Source organism: Macrobrachium rosenbergii, chromosome 26 (assembly GCF_040412425.1).
Source record: "Macrobrachium rosenbergii isolate ZJJX-2024 chromosome 26, ASM4041242v1, whole genome shotgun sequence".
Taxonomy (NCBI): domain Eukaryota; kingdom Metazoa; phylum Arthropoda; class Malacostraca; order Decapoda; family Palaemonidae; genus Macrobrachium; species Macrobrachium rosenbergii.
Window position 1 is genome coordinate 51626248 of NC_089766.1, and position 16132 is coordinate 51642379.

The window sequence follows — 16132 nt, forward strand, 5'->3', positions numbered from 1 at the left end:
ATGTTCATGAGTCTGGCTCCTCTCTAGGTACCAACAACACAGGCCACCACCGGGCCGTGGTTGAAAGTTTCATGGGCCGCGGCTGAGTTTCATGGGCCGCGGCTGAGTTTCATGGGCCGTGGCTGAAAGTTTAATACAGCATTATACGCTGTACAGAAAACTTGATTGGTTAATTTTTCGGAAGACTCTAGCCAGCCATTTCGAAGGGCACCAGCTAGCCGTTTTTGCATGAAAAACATTTTGGGTTTTTCATGCAAAAATGGCTAGGAAATGATAGGGCACTTAAAGAACCTAAAAATACCAACCTATCATAACCTAGGAGTGTGTCCTGGTTACATCTTAGCTATGGAGGCGGGTGGGGGCCAGGTACTGTCATACCTTATAAGTCGTAATTTGATTAATTATTTTTCTCTGTTATTATGCATTTGGGAAGGTTATGCATTGAGAAGAATTTTTTGTTTTGATGTGTTTTACCCAAGGAAAATATAAATTATAAAGTGGGAGGTGGCTGGAGTCTTCCGAAAAATGACCATTGATTGCGCCGAAGAAACTTCGGCGCATTTTTTACTTGTTAATATTGGTTATAATCGAAGGCGCATATGTTCATCCCTGTCATGATACACAAGAGAGAACATAGGTAACTTAATTTCAGTCACTATTGTATGCTGCTGTGCGACACTAGGTCATGGGAATAAATAAAAAATATTTAGTTCCTTCGTCCAAAGATTGGCGATAAGGTGCAAAAGACACCTGAAAATATGGCTCATGTGACACAAGGTTAATCCGGGCTGAGAGAGCTTCCTTGTTGTTCACTCTGGTAAGGTCAAATGCTGACTGACGACTTTTCTTCCTCTTAACCTCGACCAGAAGCAGCCAGACCATGACATGCGCGAGATTGTCCATATTCTGGTCAGAGGCGGACTAACCCTGTACTCTATCAGTCCTAGTGCGACACAGCCTTCACATGACATGTTATGGATATGCTTCCTGCATGAACCGGGTTCACACTGAGGTTGCTGATTCTCTGTACTTCTTTGCTCAGTACATGAGCCATCCTGGGCGACTGAATCATGAATGAATAGAATAGAATATAAAATTTTGGCAAAAGGCAAAGCGCTGGGACCTATGAGGTCCTCCAGTGTTGAAAGGAAAATTCAGATTAAGGAGGGTTGAAAGGTGTGACAGGATGAAAACCTCAAAGCAGTTGCACTATGAGTCAATTGTTAGGAGAGGGTGGAAAGTCAGATGGAAGAGTGAGAATATGAACGGAGGTACAGTAAAAGGAAGAAAGAGGTTGTGGTAGGGGCCGAAGGGACACTGCAAAGACCCTTAAGGAATGCCTGCAGAGCACCCCGTGAGGTACACTGATGACACTACACCCCTACATAGATTGAACCATGAATGGGAGAAACTCAACGCTGATGGCGAAGGAGCCCAAGAATCTCCTGACCTGAGTCAATGGAAGTAAACAGGTAGAGAGCAGAAGTAAAGACCAAAAGATTTTTTTCATTTATCAGGGAGTAACGATGCACCCACAGGCCCACTTTTGAAAATTATGAAGGATAACAGATGAGACTTTCCAAGAATGAGTCATGCAAGTCCTTTGAGCTTCAGGTATATCAAAGACACATATTTCGGAGTGTCTAAATTAAGTGGCGAACAGGAACAATTGATTATCAACCCGAAACTGGGCGAAAATGGCTCAGTTGGTTGGAGTACTGTGGGAGAGGTGATGCTAATATAAAAATATGGCAAGAGGAAGATCAAAGGGCTAACAGAAAATCAGGGAGGCAGAAACATGCGCCGAAGTTTCTTCGGCACAATCGAGTTTTCTGTACAGAGTACATGCTGTGTGAAACTCTCAGCTACGGCTCATGAAATTCTCAGCCGTGGTCCTTGAAACTTCCAGCCATGACCTGGTGGTGGCCTGTGTTGTCTGCACCTATAGCAGTGCCAGGATTACAATCATGGATAACTTAACCTTAAATAAAATAAAAACTACTAAGCTACAGGGCTGCAATTTGGTATGTTTGATCATTGGAGGGTGGATGATCAACATACCAATTTGCAGCCCTCTAGCCTCAGTAGTTTTTAAGATCTGAGGGCGTACAGAAAAAGTGCGGACAGACAGGCAAAGCCATCTCAATAGTTTTCTTTTACAGAAGCCTAAAAGGTGGCTAAAGGAAGATCAAAGGGCTAACAGAAAACAAAAGATGTGGGCGACACAATATCAACAGATAAAAAGGTGGAAGTTTATTTTGCAAACTAACCCCTTGCCTAGATGTTAGTGCAGCCACCACACATCTAAACAGAAGCAGGGCTTTTTCTGCTAGTTTTCATTCTTCAAGTGAACCTAGTTCTGTTAAATTCCATATTCGTTTGATGCAAGGGTCGTCTTTCAGCACACCAAAAATGAGCTATGTTCTTGCAGTAACTTACCGCCAGTACACCAAAAATGAGCTATGTTCTTGCAGTAATTTACTGCTAGTAAAGAGAATTTCTAGTGACTTGGTAGTACCATGCACAGGGGCGGGTCTTAGAGGGAACTTTGGATCTCCCAGAAGATTCTGACAGAGGCCCTGTCAGAATCTTCTGGGAGATCCAAAGTTTCCTCTAAGATCCGCCCCTGTGCATGGCACCAAGTCATTGGAAATTCTCATGAATAGCGGTTAGTCACAGCACACCTTTGTCTGCTGTCTTTGGACCAATACTTTTTCAGATGCCCAAAACACCGAAGCCGCTCCAAATGTAAAGAGAAATTCTACATTTCGATTCCTTTTGTCACGTTTTGTCAGTATCATTCACATTAATTTCATATTTTGAGGTAATTTAGCGTCATCTGGCAATAGGTTATTCGAATGATCTCATGGTCAACTGAGATCATTCAATATCCTTTCTTTCCAGAAGTTTATTGTTGGTATATCATTACGAACCAAGTTGCAACCTTAGTTGGAAAAGCAAAATGTTGCAAGCCCAAGACCCCTGTAGGGAAAGCAGCCCAGTACGGAAAAACGAATACCGAAATAAGGAATAAACTATACTAGACAAATAAGAAAGATAAATAAGATAAACGAAGAAGAAATATATATAAGATTAAGAAAATTACCTATCAAGTCCGACTCAGGTCAACCTGCTCAACCAAAAAAGCGTTGGCACCAATTCTGAATTCATGAGGTTCCAACGATTCAACTAATTTGGGCATTCCAGAAGCCTGTTATACACAGAATTAACTACATATCTGTTCAATTGTTTGTGGTTTGTGGGTGGTCATCTAAGACTGCATTTATGAATCATGAATACAAAGGTTGGTTTCATATACTTAATGTCCTCAAACCTTAGGAAGTGTCATAGCCACTAATGAATGACTTTCAAAGTCTTTGGCTTCAGTTCATTTATTCATTTAATTACCTGCATAAAAAACAAGTAAAAAATGCGCCGAAGTTTCTTTAACGCAACCGAGTTTTCTGCACAGCGTAAAATTAAGGCCACCGAAAGTAAATCTATCTTTCGGTGGTCTCGGTATAATGCTGTATGAGCCGCGCCAATGAAACTTTAACCACGACCCGGTGGTGGCCTGTCCTATATCGTTGCCAGAGGCAAGATTATGGCTAACTTTAGCCTTAATTAAAATAAAAACTACTGTGGCTAGAGGGCTACAATTTGGTGTTTTATGATCGAAGGGTGGATGATCAACATACCAATTTGCAGCCCTCTAGCCTCAGTAGTTTGTAAGATCGGGGGGCGGACAGAAAAAAAAAAGTGCGAACGGAGAGACAATGCCGGCACAATAGTTTTCTTTTACAGAAAACTAAAAATCGCAGGTGCATGCATTATTTCAAGTACAAGTAAACCATCAACTCTGGTGCTATTGTTGAATTCATCTATACTGGAGAACAGAAAAGAATATACTATTTAGGCCGAAGGACAAGCGCTGGGGCCTATGACGTCATTCCGCGCTGAAAGGAAAATTGAGAGTAAAAGGTTCAAAGGTGTAACAGGAGGAAAACCTCGCAGTTGCACTAGGAAACAATTATTAGAAGGGGGTGGAAAGTAAGATGGAAGAAAGAATATGAACAGAGGTACAGTAAAAGGAATGAAAGGGGTTGCAGCTGGAGGCCGAAGGGACGCTGCAAAGAACCTCAAGTAATGCCTACACTGCACCATGTGAGGTGCACTGACGGCACTACCCCGATATATCTATACTGAATGTTTCTTTGAAAAGGATTAACCACAACCCAAATGGCCTAATTAATACGAATTTTCTCACCGTCTCTGCATTTACAGAAACATCATAGTGCAAAGTGTTCAGCTGGAAAATTTTCTGCTAAAAGTACTGCAAAATATAGCCACATTATTTTGACAAAAAACTAAGTATAAAAATATAAGACAAGAGACAACTTAAGAAACAGGGTGTTTACATCCGCATACTAAGCTTAGCATTATTATTATTATTATTATTATTATTATTATTATTATTATTATTATTATTATTATTATTATTCAGAAAATGAAAACTATTCATATGGAACAAGCCCACAGGGGATACTGACTTGGAAACAAAAAGAAGAGATCTCGCTTATTAAAAAAAGAAAAAAATAAATTAATAAATTAGTAAATAGCTAAAAATGTATTAAAATGCAAGGAGAATAGCATTAGGGTAGTAATGCATTGCATCTTCGCTTGAACTTCTGCACGACATCCTCAGTAGGGAGGTTGTTCCCCAGTCCAACGGTGTGAGGAGGAATAAAGGACCTCTGGAACTGAATTATTTGGCCATACAGAAACAAAATACATACATGTACGTGTACTGAAAATGTGAATGGAAGGTCTATTTATTCACAGCAATGCCGTTAATTCACCTCTACAGAAAATTTAGTAGGGCGGAAAATGATTTCCTGTTATACTCTTACATGCACGGTATCAACAAACCATTCATATGGGCACAACCTCAAAAATCAAGGAATGGGTAACGGAATCTCCGTGGAGAGAGAGAGAGAGAGAGAGAGAGAGAGAGAGAGAGAGAGAGAGAGAGAGAGAGAGAGAGAGAGAATTATAAAAATCTATTGATGAAAAGTTTTTTATTTTGTGGTGAGGCAATTCAATGATATGCGGTTCCGATATTATACTGCTGAGAAAAACATTTTTCATCAACTCAACCTCCGACTTTCTCTTTCATTTTTTCCTCTCTATTCTTATTCATTCATTCAATATTGCCGTTCTATGGCCAACAACAGATGACTGATTCACGCACCAGACGAGCGTTTTATCTTTTCAAAAACTACATATATGGGCGTTATAACTGCCATTCAGAGAACTCGCGCCTGAAACGTGCGCATTGATACGAGCCAGCGAGGGCGTTACGCGGCATTCAGTCTGCGACCTTTGCGAGTGAAGGGCGGAAGGTCTCCGCCGCGCCGATCTACGGTATATAACGGCTCCACCAACAATCAGGCTGATTTATACAAAGCGAGAGAGGCGCCGTGCTCTTACTGTTAGACTCATCTCTCGTCGTGAATTTTTTAGGGATCATCTCCGGAGGGAAGAAAGGAAAAGAACGTCTTTCTCGGTGTGCACGATGGCCAACAGACGAGGAGTCAGATGGAACAGAGCGCGCTGGTGGTGGTCTTTGGCGGTTGTTTTGCTTCTCTTAGGTATCTGATCTTGTCTTTTTTTTTTTTTTTTTGAGACGTCCTCACCCAAAGATTCGTTAGAACTTTGCATGCTACTGCCAGACGCATCTGAAGGAGACTCCTTGGGTCTTTGTATGCTATGGTGATATCCATCTGAACGCGGCTCCTTAGCACTTCGGAGATACCAATTTGAACGACTCTTTGGACCTTTGTATGCTACCGTGATGTGCATCTGAACGAGACTCCTTAGACCTTATGCTACAGCAAAACCCACCTGAACGAGATTCCTTAGACCTTATGCTACAGTGATACGCATCTGAACGAGACTCCTTAGACCTTATGCTACAGTGATATGCATCTAAACGAGACTCCTTAGACCTCATGCTACAGTGATATGCATCTGAACGAGACTCCTTAGACCTTATGCTACAGTGATGTGCATCTGAACGAATCTCCTTAGTTAGACCTTATGCTACAGTGATGTGCATCTGAACGAAACTCCTTAGACCTTATGCTACAGTGATATGCATTTGAACGAGACTCCTTAGACCTTATGCTACAGCAAAACCCATCTGAACCAGACTCCTTAGACCTTATGCTACAGTGATATGCATCTGAACGAGACTCCTTAGACCTTATGCTACAGTAAAACTCATTTGGATGAGACTCCTTAGACTTTCATAAGCTACGGAGATCCCATCTGAACGAGACTCCTTGGACCTTTGTACGCCATAGTAACACCTATCTGTGGTAGACTCCTTAAACCTTCTCATGCTACAGTGACATCCATCTGAACGAGACCCTTTAGGCTATGAAATGCTATAGTGAGACGTATTTAAATGAGACCCCGTAGACCTACAGTATAACTGTGAGATTCATCTAAAAGGAACCTCTTGGACCACTGAATCTTCGTACACTATGGTGTGACACACACGTGTTATATATATATATATATATATATATATATATATATATATATATATATATATATATATATATATATATATATATATATATATATGTGTGTGTGTGTGTGTGTGTGTGTATGTGTGTCTGTGTGCGTGCGGGCACGCATATAATTCTGTGTTTCTTTAGGTACATTAAGAGTGACATGCGATTACATGTAATGTTTGCATTAATACATTTTAAGCCAAAATCACCTTTTGATATCGAATTCACTTTGGGAGAAACTTCAACCCGAGGGGAATTATAACCGAAAACTGCATCTACCCCGGGCGGCAACGCCCAGGTCATAGAGAACTCGAGATCAAGTGATATATTTGGCTTAAAATTGCAAATATTAATAAAAAGTCACGCGTGTAAAGTGGCGAATATTCGTAATATGATGATATATTCTAGCATCACATATTGAATCGGGAACAGCAGTAAACATATTCCGGTTTTGTGCATACACGCATCTACAGTGAGAATCTTTTTCATATTGGTTAAATAAAATGATTTTTGCTTCTCATGGCTAGATTAACCGTGACATTCCCTCAAGTGTACAAAGATTGGAACATCGATGAGTAATACACTGCAAAAGAAATGTTTGAATGATAAATGTACCCACCGAGGAAAAGCTGCAAATAAATTAATTTAAATTTTCAAAATATATATATACTGTATATATTCATAAATGAGCAGCTGTGGATGAAAGGAAACAAGTAAAAAATGCGCCGAAGTTTCTTCGGCGCAATAGAGTTTTCTGTACACCGTATAATGCTGTATGAAACTCTCAGCCACGGCCCGGTGGTGGCTGTGTTGTTGGCACCTATAGCGGTGCCTGACGCACGATTATGACTAACTTTAACCTTAAATAAAATAAAAACTACCGAAGAGGCTAGAGGGCTGCAATTTGGTATGTTTGATGACTGGTGGGTGGATGATCAACATACCAATTTGCAGCCCTCTAGCCTCAGTAGTTTTTAAGATCTGAGGGCGGACAGACAAATACCCATCTCAATAGTTTTCTTTTACAGAAAACTAAAAATGGCACACAAGACTTCAAAGTATCATAACAAACTCTCTTGAACTTACAATCATCAACATCCATCACGCTGTCAAAGAGACTGTTCCAGAGGTTGCAATATATTATGAATAAATGACCTCCAGAACTGAGCAACGTCATATCGTGACACCTCGGCAGAATTTGGAGGCTGACGCTCTACAGAAGGAGCATCACCCGAAAAATATTAAAGTGGGGCCACTAAATGCTATTGGGAAGCTCTTGAATAACAAGTGGTGGCAAAAAAGGATATCTTCTGACGGTAGTCCTCAGGAAATATTACCATCTCCAGTACTTCTTACTAGAAAGTAAGCTGCAGCCATCCTGCTGGTTATGGACAATAATCCAGCCGTGGCAAAAACCTTCGTGGCATACGCCACTAAATTTATCATCTCAGTCAACAATGCCAAGGTTCTGATAGCACTGGATGACGTGCTCCTCAGATGTTGCGGAAAAATACCTTGAAGTTGAGACCAACAAGATAAGCTCCGAAAAACTGAAGACAATCAACTTACCTAAGTTTTACGGAATCATGGACTGGGAGTACATTAATAAATCGACTAATTACTATATTCCTTACTTAGCTGCGTCCAGCCACATCGGTCACTGGCTATATAGATAAGAAATAGCCAGTCTTTCCGACATGCATCAATATTTTCATATCCTTCACATTTAGGTGACTGGTTGACGCAATTAGACTGCAGCACATAGAAACGTAAAACGTTGATTATAAACCTAATAATACAAAGCCTTTTAATAGCAGAGTCCACCAAATTCCCAGAAATTATAAAGTTATTCATTGTTACTAAAAATAACGTTAGAGGTGAGGTTACCAGGTTATTTCATTCGTCAAATAATGGAATTGATAGATTATGAAATTTAAGTCTTGAACACCAAGCGCCGGAACCCATCAGGATTATTCAGCGCCCACAATAATGGAATTATGACGTTAACATTATCTCAAGGCATGATTAAGATGTTTCGATTTATGTATTCAGTCTTGTGGTACGAAACACTTTTGTTTATTTTGAATACACGACTGTTGAAGATAATATTAGGCTTTCACTACACAGTAATATGTGGTCTAATCCATCCTAGATAATGAAGATGTAAGAGAATTAGCTAGTTCGGTTAATTCCAAAACCGGGTGGCTCTAGGCATTACTTAAGGTTGTCTACGGCGTTCCTTCGGCCCCTAGCTGCAACCCCTTTCATTCCTTTTACTGTACCTCCGTTCATATTCTTTCTTCCATCTTACTTTCCTTAACCCTCTCCTAACAATTGTTTCATAGTGCAACTGCGAGGTTTTCCTCCTGTTACCCCTTTCAAACCAGTTTACTGTTAATTTCAGTTTCAGCGCTGAATGGCCTCATAGGTACCATCGCGTGGCCTCTAGCCTAAAGTCTGTATTCTATTAACGTAAAGATTACATCATACATTAAGAGTACTTTCAGGAATGAGCCGCGGTTTCGTTGTTTACGCTGTATCAAAATGATCAGTACCTTTGTTTGCAAAAATTCCAGATTATTCATGAGTTATTTGTTTTCCCCCCTTGGAATTCTTTCCTAGGTTTGACGACAGATCCATCGAACGCAGAAGACAAGAGTTCTCCAGAAGAAGAGTTAGAGACCTTCCTACCAACGGATCAAACAAGGGTAAGTGCGAATGATCCCTATGTAAGTGTGTTTACATATCTACACACATATACATACATACCTATATCATATATATATATATATATATATATATATATATATATATATATAATATGAAGAGTGCACCAGGTGTGAGAATATGCGGACAGGAGATTGACTGGTTTGTTGTAAAAGTGGGAATGAGATTAAGGTGCGTAATGTCTCTGTGGCTATTCGATATCTCTACTGATGGAGTGATGCCAAAACACAGAGTAACGACAGCAGATGCCGGTGCAAAGATGTTAGCTAAGAAAATGAGTGGTGAATGGAGGGTGGAATAATCAACGTTTGCAGATTATGCACTAAAGATTGGGGACGGTGAAGAGAAACTGCAGAAGCTAAATAGAGAGTTGGGAAGTGTTTAGAAGGGAAGAAAGCTGAGGGTATCTTCATGTTAGGTTCCCCGTGGGAGGACAGTGCCGTCAGCGATCATGCGGTGCACTGTAGGCATAATTTAAGGTTCTTTGTAACGTCCCTTCGGCCCCTACCTGCAACCCCTTGCATTCCTTTTGCGGTAGGCTACCTCCGTTCTTATTCTTTCTTCCATCTTACTTTCCTCCCTCTCATAACAGTTGATTCAAAGAAGCAACTGTGAGGTTTTCCTCCTGTTACACCTTGCAAATCTTTTTACTGTCAATTTCCCTTTCAGCGCTGAATGACTGCACAGGTCCCAGCGCTTGGCCTTCGGCCTATATACTACATTCTCTCTCTCTCTCTTCATGTTAGGGTATTATTTGACTGATGATGACGTAGGAATTATAATATTTCAAAACCTACTTATGTTAGCTATCAAGAATACTACCTACGGAATAGTTTGATGATATTCAGATTTATATATTTTTTAAGTATTTTTTTTTCTTTTTCATTTATTTCTCTCCATATTGTCAATTTTTTGCTACTAATTTTTACATTTCTAAGGCCAGCGTTTCAATACACTTTTCATCATTTTTTTTTTGTGACTGCGCCGTACTGCTTATCAAGGCGGAGCTTAATGACTTCACGGGTGTCGCTGACAGGCTATAGGCCTCATATTTCATTCCATTCACAGAACTGGAATTGGAATATAAGATTTAGGCCATGCACTTGAATCTATGGGGTCATTCAGCGCTGAAATGGAAATTGATAGCAAGAGGGTTTGAAAGGCGTAACAGGGGAAAACCTCGCAGTTGCACTATGAGTCAATTGTTAGAAGAGGGTGGATAGTAAGATGGAATAAAGAGAATATGAACGGAGGTGCACTAAAAGGAATGAAAGGGGGTGCAGCTAGGGGCCGAAGGGACGCCTTAATGAACCTTAAGTAACGCCTATAGTGCACAGCGTTAGGTGCATTGACGGCACTAACCCCCGCCCCCTACGGGGGATTCCATTTACAGAAACAGAAAAAGTCCCATCATTTGGCAGATGCCTTCGGCGCATCGCAATGACTTGCAATAAGAATTGAAGATAAGCACGTCAGCTTATAAGTTGAATTTTCATTAGACAATCTCCAATGAATATGTTAATTCACATCCAACAAAATGATGAAAGCTCATTCCTAACGGGGAGAGAGAGAAGAGAGAGAGTCAGGTTGTATTAAAAGATCTGCTTGTTATTAGAAATAAATGAACTCCTAAAAGCGATTCAAATTCTGTCAAGATGACATATCAGTCAGTGACCGTATTATGTCGAAATGTTTATCAATCATTCGACAGCCTATGACAAGCTTTAAGCAACCCACCCCCTTGCCCCCAAGACTTAGGGGGGTAACGCCGTCAGTGCACCTCACGTGCGGGTCTGTAGCATTGCATTACTTAAGGTTTTTTGCAGCGTCCCTTCGGCCCGTAGCTGCAACCCCTTTCATTCCTTTTACTGTACCTCCATTCATATTCTCTCTTCCATCTTACTTTCCACCCTCTCCTAACAACTGTTTCATAGTGCAGCTGCGAGATTTTCCCCCTGTTACACCTTTGCAACCTTTTACTCTCAATTTTCCTTTCAGCGCTGAATGACTTCATAGGTTCCAGCGCTTGGTCTTTGGCCTAAATTCTATATTCTATACTATTCTATTCTTAAGCACTCCCAGATCTCTGAATGAAGGGCTCGATTGGGAACAGCTTTTATGAAAACTAAATTCTTATGAGAAAGTGCTTTTAGTATCCCTTTTGTCACCCCATAACCATCGTTTTGCCATTACTATTCAACCCAAAAATAATTCTTCAAGACAGTCTCTGTCAACCCTTCCATAACCTTCTGTCTTTGAAGAGCCAGTCAGGACCCCCTAACAGTCATCAACAGATATTTCGAGCAACAAAGATCGTTGAACGAACTCTGGAGTTTTACTCGTCATTCTCTTCTGTTCAGTTAAAGGCGTTTTACTTTCACCGATCTCACCTCTGCAAGGTTCGTATTTTTCACGTCCAATTCCGTGACCGTTCTCTGGTCTCTTTTGAACGGTCCTGACAAAGAGAATTTGTTCAATTTCGGTGCAAAATACATAACAATAAAACGTAAGAATTTGATTGAAAATCGGAAATTCATCCTGTACATTAAATGCATGGTATTCATGTGTTCTGTTATTGGTTTTTCTTTTAAATACCCTTGTTTTGTGGGTAACCTAAAATGGACAAAGTTTATCAAATTAAATCGAATAGGAATGGAATGGAATATAGAGTTTAGGCCGAAGGCCAAGTACTGGGACCTATGAGGTCATTCAGCGCTGGAAAGGAAATTGAGAGTAGGTAGGTTTGAACTTTTTTGTCAATTAAAAAGGCACCTTTTCTGTCAAACGACATAAAAATGCATTTTTAACACAATCCGCAAAAAAAATCATTAAAATCAACGCAAGAGCGAACGCTGGCCAACGTGGAAAGGTGCAACAGAAGGAAAACCTCGCAGTTGCACTGTGAAATATTTGTTAGGAGAGGTTGGAAAGTAAGATGGAAGAAAGAGAATATGAAAGGAGGTACAGTAAAAGGAACGAAAGGGGTTGCAGCTAGTGATGTAAGCAAGTTTGAACCTTTGATTCTCCTTTGAAAAACTTCTGACCAGATCTAGCGTTCCCTGCTGACCAAACAATAATTTCTGGTGTGTGTGTAGATATATATGTGTGAGTGTATATGTATGTATGTGTATATATATATATATATATATATATATATGTATATATGTATATATATATATATATATATATATATATATATATATATATATATATATATATATATATATATATATATATATATATATATACACACATGCAGGGCAATATGAAATTCAAAGTCCGAGTTTGCACATTTAATCCTCCATGTAATACCAGTTAAATGTTATTTGGTTATTAAAGTTTCTATCTTTTTCAATATCACCCCTCACGAAGGAACACAGGTGAAAAGGACTTTGTATCACTTTATACACTGGAAGGCGGAAAATCCCTTATTTGCACAGTCAGCAGTATTTTGGAAGAATTTGTGAGACTTTTGTATTAAGCTGACAAAAGAGAGATCAGCTATGAATCAGGGGCAAAGTTTTGAAAGAGAGAGAGAGAGAGAGAGATCTACACAAATGTCTTTATCCAGAGTTATTCAAAGGTGAAAGTTATTCTGTATTTTTCTGATTATTGACAGGCATAGTTCTACGACTTTTCTTCCGAGCTTAAAAGATTTCTGAAAATCTACTTTAAAGATTGAGAAATTTCTTGGTTCTCAGTAGTCCAGTACACTGTACATCTTTCTGTATTCCCCACAAACATCGCCATTTGGATTATTTATACAAAAAAAAATATACATAATACTTAACATCTTAAACTATGTAAGATTTTTGCTACTGATGAATTTTATTTTTCCTCCTCAGGGAAAACGAGGCTATTCACTCAACAGCGGTCTCCATCAAGCTCTTCTGCAGCGCCTTCAGACCCATTCTGGGTACGGTGGTGCCGTGCCAGGCGGAGGCCTTCACCTACTTCTGGGTGGTCACCACCAAAGTGGACATGCTGGTCCCTCAGCCACCGACATCGCTAACCAAGCTGCCGGCCAGGCCACAGCAGCTGCAGCTTCACAGGCAGAAGCTGCCTACAAAGCAGCTCAAGAAGCTGCAAAGCAGGTTGCTGCGAAGGCATCTGCTGCAGCTCAGAAAGCTCAGGCAGCCGCTGCTGAAAAGTATAAGCAGGCAGCTCAGTTGACGCAAGCTGCACAGTTAGCTCAGGCCATTGTCTTCAAAGAAGCTTCCCAGGCTGCTCAGAATGGCCGCACAGTGCAGGCAGCAGATGCCATACACTTGCTAGCCCTTTCGCAGCTGGCAACTCTCCAGCAGGCCTTGGCAGCTGCAGAGGCCCAAGCAGCTGTATCACAGCAGGTTCTAGCAGCAGCTGCAGAGGCTTACCAGCAGCAAAGTAGCATGCTGAAACAAGCACAAGCAGCTGCGCAACACATCTTGCATCAGCAAACCATTGCTGTTTCAGAACTGGCCAGGACTCAAGGGGCAGCTCAGAAGGCTCAGTCAGCAGCTACAAAAGCTCTTTATAAAGCTCATTCCCCTAATGTACAACAAAGAACGTACGCTGAACACTAACATAGGGAACGTCTAGGACTTTTTTTAATAGGTATGTAGTGACTACTGTGCTGAGGAGAAGAGATTTAAGGAAGTGACTTACTTCCCATTAATTTGCAATGTAAGACTTTCAAGTGACCAACATATTTGCTGAAATCAGAAAATATACTTGCAAAACATACACACACAAACATATATAATATATATAATCATGAAAAGGATCAAGTGAATAATTGTATTACAAGAGCCAGCAGGAATCCAGTGGTGAGTTCGAATCATACCAGAGAATGAAAATGATTTCCTTTACTTCCTTTCGGATTTCAAGGCTTTCATGGGAAACCCGATCAGGAAAAACCACGATGCACCTGTCTTGGAATGACCAATGATATTTTGAGTATTTACCATCTTCACTGCTTAGGCATCGCTCGAAATGGCATATGTTTGCTACAGCATTTTGTCAAGATAATATGAGATCTTCTTACAGGATAAATTACTTTGCTCAATTTCTGTTCATTTTGCTCCTGGTTTGGCCTGGTGTCTGTTGTTCTTTCAAAGACATTCACGTATCTTGCTGTGTTTTCAAGTCAGTCAGGCGTCTGATTCTTTTTAAGGGCAGAGGAATTTTCTTCTTGGTTTTACTCAAGAGCAGACAATGCATGCATTGTGGAGCATTAGCGAGCAAGACTTCTTTTAACCGTCAAGAAAATTCTGTCAAGCAAAATATATATATACATATATATATATAAATATAATATATACATACATATATATATACACAAATATATATATATATATATATATATATATATATATATATATATATATATATATATATATATATATATATATATATGGTACTGTTTTTTTGAGTATGTACTTATATGAATCGCTAGTCATTACTGCTTCTAAAAAATGTTTGGCCGCTGTATCGTCTGTCCAGTGCATTTGTTCGACACTGAAATGTCAACAGTATGAGAAGAATGTTTATTGCTTTTCTTGAAACTTTGTAATCTATGCGTTTGTTAATATATTCAATATATATTAAAATTTTAATGGAACTTTTACAGTACTTCATCCTTAAACATGATAAGTTGTTTAAAATGAAGACAACCATGACATTTTCAATGGGCGTGAGCATCTGTTAATTAAAACATTCACAAGAGAAATGACAGTTTCCAAGTATTTTTGGTTTTATTTTCATGCACTTGTGCAATTCTATGATGAGAACTTAACTATTTTATTCATCTCTGAAAATCATGACATTTACTATACGGTCTTTGAGTGAGTTCGACTGAGTAGCCAACTCAACTCCCAAATTCATTTGTTGCGCGAAGGATCGAGAAGATTTACAGGAAAAGTGAACTGAATGGGACTTGAGCCAAAAGAAAGAATTAGGTACAATCACCTCTTGAGAGGTGGAAGATTACAAGACTGAGGGAGAAACGTAGCAATATGACGATACCGAGGACCTGAGGTGGAAAAAGTAAATAAGTATACCTGAGTTTAACCAGACCACTGGGCTGACTAACAGCTCTCCTATGGCTGGCCCGAAGGATTAGACTTATTTTACGTGGCTAAGAACCAATTGCTTACCTAGCAACGGGGCCTACAGATTATAGTGGAATCCGAACCACATTACACCGAGAAATTAATTTCTATCGCCAGAAATAAATTCCTCTAATTCTTCATTGGCCGGCCAGAGAATCGAACGCGGGCTCAGCAGAGTGCTATCCAGAGAGCGCTACCGACCCGTCCAATGCGGAACTTGCCTCAGGTGGGACCAGAGGGATAGGAACCCAGCTGACCAGTTTGATGGCAGCTCCTTAGGGGAGGTTGTGCCGTCAGTGCACCTCATGCGGTGCACTGTAGGCAATACTTAAGGTTCTTTGCAGCGTCCCTTCGGGCCCTAAGCTGCAACGCCTTTCGTTCCTTTTACTGTACCTCCGTTCATATCCTCTTTCTTCCATCTTACTTTCCACACTCTCCTAACGATTGATTCATAGTGCAACTGCTTTGAGGTTTTCCTCCTGTTACACATTTCAAACTTTTACTGTCAATTTCCGTTTCAGCGCTGGATGACCTCATAGGTCCCAGTGCTTGGCCTTTGGCCTAATTTCTATATTCAATCAATCAATTCAGTTTGATGGCAGGTGATTGTCGTCGACAGATTTCTTTCAATTCTTATTAACAAATGTATCTTAAGGACAGGATACATCCTGCTTAAGGAGTTAGGGTGCAAAAGGGTCCAGGAACAAAGAACGTTACAAAGGGCTCCACATTGGT

The 16132-nt window shown here is 40.1% G+C and overlaps 1 protein-coding gene across 1 annotated transcript; it reads left to right on the forward strand.

The window, feature by feature from the left end:
• Window positions 1-5360: 5360 nt before the first annotated feature.
• LOC136852765 (antifreeze protein Maxi-like) lies at window positions 5361-14597 on the forward strand. Its single transcript, XM_067127662.1, has 3 exons — window positions 5361-5651; window positions 9204-9289; window positions 13154-14597. The coding sequence occupies exons 1-3, from the start codon at window positions 5576-5578 to the stop codon at window positions 13868-13870; spliced, it is 879 nt and encodes a 292-aa protein (XP_066983763.1). The 5' UTR covers window positions 5361-5575; the 3' UTR covers window positions 13871-14597.
• The last annotated feature ends 1535 nt before the right edge of the window (window positions 14598-16132 follow it).